Here is a 6254-nt window from a genome sequence, read left to right as displayed (position 1 = left end):
GAAAGGCTCTGACCTTGGTGGGGAAATCCCCATCCTGGAAGCTAAGGAACTCAGTCTGGAGCCAGCCAGCTACTCGGGTATCTTCACAGCCCTTCGTGGCTAGCAGGGCACACCAGAAATCCATGCGAAGCCCGCCATAAGTATCCAGCCCGTAATAGCGGCTCGATTTTACATTCCCCATCTGTAGCAGAGGGGACAGGGGAGAGGTGTGAACCCCTGCGCACCCTGCAGGTCTCCCTTCCAGATAGACGTCCAGAGCCTGAGGCCTCCCCCACTGAGGCTGCCCAACTGGCTAGGTACCTGGATGCCAATGGCCATACTCTGGGATGAGAGAAAGGGGCTCATGAAGGGTGTTTTGTGGGAACCGTCACACTGCTGCCGCTGCAGGTTGGCCTCCGAGTGGCACTGCTCCAGCTTCAGGGAGCAGAAGGCACAGAGGGGACAGATAGCTAGGTGGTGCCGCCCAAGGCTGTCACAGACCTACGGCAGGAATGTAGTTAAGAGGCTGAGGCTGAGACCTCAGCCCTCCAGAGCAGTTCCCACAATGTCTTTGCATCCAGGCTCTTCCAAAAGCTTTTCTCCCTGCCCCCCTCCACAAGGGTTCCTCAAGGACCTCGCCTCAGCACTCTATTTCTTCATTGGATGATTTCTCTACTCCCAGGTAATCTTCATCTCTCTGCAAGTGACACCCAGATCTTCATCATCCGTTCTGATCTCTTTCCCAAGCTCCACATCCTCACTTGCCAGGTGCCTGACAGCTGCCCACCCTCGGGTGACCTACAACCACCTCTCACCTAGACTATCTGAATAGATCTCCTAACTTTCCCCTTTTCTCTGTCTTTCCTAATGATAGTGCTAGTATTTGACACAGGGCTAAGCACCATGGATATAAATGCTATCATCTCATTTAGTCCTCACAGGAGCCCTGCACATTAGCCCTCATCATATCTCCATTTGACTGATAAGCTCAGTGAAGCTAACTTGCTCAAAAGCATATGCCTTATAAATGGTGGAGTTGAGACATAGATCTACTCCTTCTAACTTCAAAACCTATACTCTACTTAGGTTTAAGCCTCCAAGTGCCTGGAAGACATTCTTTAGAGTGGAGCTCCCCATCTCCTAGCTAGGTTCTTTGCCCTGAGTCCCTCGGTCTCCTCAGGAAATCTGCAGTCAATCCCAGCCTCTTCCTTCTCCACCCATGGGTCCAGCACACCACAGGTGCAAAGAATCTCCTTGTTCACTCCGCACAACAGCTCATAAGGGAGGCATAGTCATGTCTCTCACCAAAAATGGTTAGTTACTAAGTTCCTCTTTCCTACCCAATTAAATACAAATGCTCCAGACTGCCACCTGGGATTTTTCACATTGTGGCTCTTACTATTTCTCTGACTCTATCCCTTGCTGCTTTGCTCCAGGCAAAATGGGCTCCTTACTGTTCCCTTACCCAAGCCCTAAAATCCAGTGGGCTCCCCATGACTCCTGAACTTCCTACACTTAAAAACCTCTCTCCAACACCTACCATACTCCTTCTGTAATGCTGCCAAGTCCCCCGTGGGCTCCAGGTACTTTAAGGGCAGGAGCAATATGTTCACTCTTGGTCTGTCCCTCATGAAATCTCTTTCTTGCCTCACAGATTTTGCACATGCTATTCCCTCTAGCAGGAAGCTTCTACCAAGTCCTTTCTTTGGCTGGGTTAACTTCCTTTCTCTTCAGGTTTCAGTGTAAACGTCAGTTCCTCTAAGAAGCATTTTCTGATCTTCCCAAACACAGACAGTTGTCCCCTTCCGCTCTCTCTACACTTTGTATTTATCCATCACAGCGTTTCTCCTGTCACACTGTTCTGCCTGTTTCCTCATCTGCCTCTCCCACTAGGACTTCAAGAGCCCCCACGATAATTAGATCTACTGTGCTCATCGTTAATATCTCAAATACCTGTTCAGAGTTGGTGATCAATCAATATTTGTTGAACAAATGGATGAATAAATGGCATACCAACTCCCAACAGATGTTTGCTAACTTGTGTTATTTAAAAAACTAAAGGAGCCCTAACCAGTTTGGCTCAGTGGATAGATGTCGGCCTGTGGACTCAAGGGTCCCAGGTTTGATCCCGGTCAGGGGCATGTGCCTTGGTTGCGGGCACATATCCAGTGGGGAGTGTGCAGGAGGCAGCTGATCGATGTTTCTCTCTCATCGATGTTTCCAACTCTCTGTCCCTCTCTCTTCCTCTCTGTAAACAATCAATAAAATATATTTAAAAAAATAAAAATCTAAAGGATATTTTCCTGGGAATAGGACTTGCTAGGTGGTGAGGACACATCGAGACTAGAATTTCTTTACAGATCCCTGGAATGGGTTCTATGCCCGCCTTGGAAAGGAGAGCTGCATCTAAGGTAAAGCCAAGGTTTGAAGATGGTGAACTAGATCAGAAGTTACTCAAGCCTAACAAATCAGAGAGCTGAAGAGTGAATTCTGGCTCCAGCCGGTTTGGCTCAGTGGACAGAGCGTCGGCCTGTGGACTGAAGGGTCCCTGGTTTGATTCTGGTCAAGGGCACATTCCTGGGTTGTGGGCTCGGTCCCCAGTAGGGGGCCTGCAGGAGGCAGCTGATCAATGATTCTCTCATCATTGATGTTTCAATCTCTCTCTTCCTCTCCCTTCTTCTCTGAAATCAATAAAAATATATTTAAAAAAAAGAATGAATTCTGAATTGGAATGGATTCCAGACTAGTCTTGAGCCTTCCTCCTTTAAGGTAAGCTGGAGATGTCCTTCCAAAGAAGGTTTCCCACTTGAAGAGGACCTCTCCAGTGATGCCTCATGCTGTCTGTATCCCTGCCCATCCCCCCACTCCCAAGGCCTAATAGTGCCAGGCCCAGAGGATGCCCAGTGAGCAAGTATCCATTAAACAGCATGCTGGGCCTACCGACTTCCCGAAACCAAGGATCTCATTCTCCAAGTGCCGCCAGGCCTTGGCTGTGGGGGTCATGACGCAGGTGTTCTCCACAATGGAATAGCACATCACCAGTAAGGCCTCCTCATGGGGCAGCTGCAAGAGGCTGCAAGGAGACAGACCTGGTTGGTGGGGAAGAAAGCTACATCCATTCTCTTTCCTTTCCCTCAGACTCTGTTCTTGGTCACACACATTCAGCATGCTGGATGGGGCCTTAGAGGCCTCTGGACCAACTGCCTCCTTTTAAAAATGAGGAACTGAGGTCCAGAAAGGGGAAGTAACTTCCTCAAAATTGCAGTGTTTATCAAGGCCATAAACAAGACCAGAACTCAAGCCTGGTAGCTCCAGGTTTAAGGAACAGGCATCTAAGGCAGGACTTAAACCAATGATGGCCAAAGAACAGGTGAGGCAGGCAGTTACTAGGTGCGCCTGAAGCCCAAGCAGGTCTGATTGGGTCTGGAGGTCAAAGTTGGAAAGTGGGCTTCTCATTCGCAAAGAGGGCAGCAGGAAAGGCAGGAGGAAAGGCAGCAGGAAAGGCAGGAGGAAGGCAGCAGGAAAGGTAGTAACTTCCTCAAAATTGCAGTGTTTATCAAGGCCATAAACAAGACCAGAACTCAAGCCTGGTAGCTCCAGGTTTAAGGAACAGGCATCTAAGGCAGGACTTAAACCAATGATGGCCAAAGAACAGGTGAGGCAGGCAGTTACTAGGTGCGCCTGAAGCCCAAGCAGGTCTGATTGGGTCTGGAGGTCAAAGTTGGAAAGTGGGCTTCTCATTCGCAAAGAGGGCAGGAGGAAAGGCAGCAGGAAAGGCAGCAGGAAAGGCAGGAGGAAAGGCAGCAGGAAAGGCAGGAGGAAAGGCAGGAGGAAAGGTAGGAGGAAAGGTAGGAGGAAAAGTAGAGGAGTCAGAATTTCCTGTACCTGCCAGAGTTTTGGCTTCTCCAAGCAGAGTCTTCATCAAACACCTCACTCATTTCATCCTTTTCCTGGGCAGGTTGACTGAGCTCCTGGATGTTCTCCATCATCATAGGCGTAGACTTCACTTTCCGCACCCGGGCAGCGAAGGACAAAGGGTTGGAAGATAAACCAGCCTGGTGCTTGGGCTCTGAGTCTGTCTGCAGCCCATACAAGGCATGCAGTCTCTCCCTTGTCCCCTGTCCTTCCTCCTGCTTCCCCTCCCCCTCCCCCTCCTCCTCTTCCTCCTCTTCCTCCTCCTCCTCCTCTTCTTCCTCCTCCTCTTCCTCCTCCTCCTCTTCCTCCTCCTCCTCCTCCTGTTTCTCCTGCTCCTGCTCTCCCTCCTGTTTATGTTTTTGTCCTTGCTCCTGTCGTTGCTCCTGCCTTTGACCCTGCTTGTGGCCTGACACCCGCTCTGGGCCTCCCAGGGACATGGAGGCTTGCAGCAGCTCCTCCACATTGTTCTTGAGCAGTTCGGGCCAGGGCTGGAAGGCCTGCCGTTCTGTGGCTGCAGCAGGGTTTGGGAGGGACCAAGAAAGAGAAGGAAAGGAACAGTCAGCTTTCTGGCCTCTGAATGTTTTTGTTCAGTGAGACACACACATAAACACCAAGGCAGAAGAAAGCAGCCTCAATCCAAATTATTCACACGGTCAGGTATAGATGACACAGAAAAGAATACAAATATCAAAATAACATTACCATGGCGATTGTGGCGTTGGTGGTATGCCACCTTTCCACCTCCCTACCAGTGCCCCTCTTAGCTGCCACCTCAAATTCCACCTGTTGTTTCTCTCACTGAGGAACTAGCACATATTCTGAATAGCTGGCAGCTAATCCTTTCTAGACTGAAGATGTTAGCTTACAAAAGTGCTGGGTATGTTTTGGGGAGCTAGGAACAATGGAGTTGGGGCAGCCTTGGAAGTAATGCCAGAAGATATTCTGGGACAGGACAGCTCTAACTTGTATTCCTAAAAAAGCAGATTCCCCATTATGTAAAGAGATGCCTGTATCCATCATCCACTCTTGCTCAACATTCTTTCCGTATCCCTACCACCAGTCTCCTCGGTTGGGAGGGTCTCACCTGTGTTGTGGGACGGCATGGGAGAGGTCATGGTGGAGGGCTGTGCTTCAGTAGAAGAGTCTGTCTCCTGGTCAGCGTTAGGTGAGAGAATGGGGACTGGCTGGGAGCATCGGACCCTCTGCAAGAAGAGAAGGGATGTGGGAATGCCTTTCCCAAAGGGATGCCTCACCCCAGCTTCCTCCTCAGTCCCTCTCCCAGCTGCCTCGCTCACAGCTCCTGGGCAGGGGCGAAGGCACAGGGTCCCTGGTGGAACCCTCTAGACCTGAGGAAGGGTTTCCTTGCAAGATAAAACTCCATGTCTTGGACACAACCCTGCCTTTGGTCTTTAATGTTTGATTTGAGTGACTCACTGGCTGTTAGAAGAAATGGAAGGGCTTATCTTTTTGCCTCTCCCCTCCTTTTCTTACAGTTATCAGGAGTGTTCTGACCATCTGAATGCCCAAAGGGAGTCTGCATTCATACATAATCTGGGTAAATGATTGGCCAAGTGGCAGGGAAGAACGCCCTACGGATGGCCCTCCTCAGCTCCTTACGGCCACTGCCCCTCCCTTTGTCCTGCGCCACCAGATCCATCTTTGTCCTGGGACTCACCTTGGCGTAGTAGACATGGTTGGAGCAACGGTACTGAGTAAACTGGCAGAAGGACTCGAACCAGGAAGCGTAAGGGAGGTCGGAGCACACAGCACCTGGGCAGGGGCAGGGGTGCAGACGGTGAACACACAAGGGGGACCTCCCTCCTGAGGGCGGTGGGCGCCTTGGGTCTGGAGAGTGGAGACTACAGGCCCAGGGCCAGAGGCCGGCCAGACCCGCCCGTCTCCAGCGAGCACAAATCTGCCCCAGGAGGCGGGCCCTCACCGTCGGGCACCAAGCCGTGGTTCTCATACTGGTCCAGCTGGACAAGGGTGGGGTTCCGGCAGCCGTGGGTGGCTCTCAGACGGCAGGTAGTCTCTGCCTTCCAGGTGGGGGTCAGCAGTGCGAAGAAGCGCTCATATTCGGCGGGAGAGAGGGGGCTCCCGGGCGTGGAGGTCGGATCTGAATCCTCGCCGCCGCCGCCGCGGCCGGGGGCAGCTGAAGGCAAGAGCAGCACTGCGGGCGGGGAACAGGCGGATGGGCGGACGGACCCAACTCCAGAACCCGCTCCGGGCCCGGGATGGACCCACGTTGGCCAGCGGAGCCCCGTGTGGATTAGCATCGGGGTGTCTGGTCGGTGGGGATGCCAGGGATAGAGGCAAAGGAGATTCCTGGGGAGACGGGGAGGAGATCGGGGCAGTAGCGA

At 52.0% G+C, this 6254-nt stretch overlaps 1 protein-coding gene across 1 annotated transcript in view; it reads right to left on the bottom strand.

Annotated features, from left to right (window-relative positions):
- ACRBP (acrosin binding protein) overlaps window positions 1-6254 on the bottom strand; it is a 9150-nt gene that overhangs the window by 2136 nt on the left and 760 nt on the right. The window contains exons 2-9 of the mRNA XM_015559964.1: window positions 5834-6064; window positions 5570-5664; window positions 4979-5096; window positions 4198-4405; window positions 3865-4122; window positions 2920-3052; window positions 301-480; window positions 14-181 (exon numbers count right to left, since the gene is read on the bottom strand). Of these exons, the coding sequence (XP_015415450.1) occupies window positions 14-181; window positions 301-480; window positions 2920-3052; window positions 3865-4122; window positions 4198-4405; window positions 4979-5096; window positions 5570-5664; window positions 5834-6064 (1391 nt within the window). The remainder of the gene's footprint in view (window positions 1-13; window positions 182-300; window positions 481-2919; window positions 3053-3864; window positions 4123-4197; window positions 4406-4978; window positions 5097-5569; window positions 5665-5833; window positions 6065-6254) is intronic.

The sequence above is a fragment of the Myotis davidii genome, unplaced genomic scaffold (assembly GCF_000327345.1).
Source record: "Myotis davidii unplaced genomic scaffold, ASM32734v1 scaffold13, whole genome shotgun sequence".
NCBI classification, from domain to species: domain Eukaryota; kingdom Metazoa; phylum Chordata; class Mammalia; order Chiroptera; family Vespertilionidae; genus Myotis; species Myotis davidii.
This window is presented reverse-complemented; position numbering and strand designations above follow the sequence as displayed.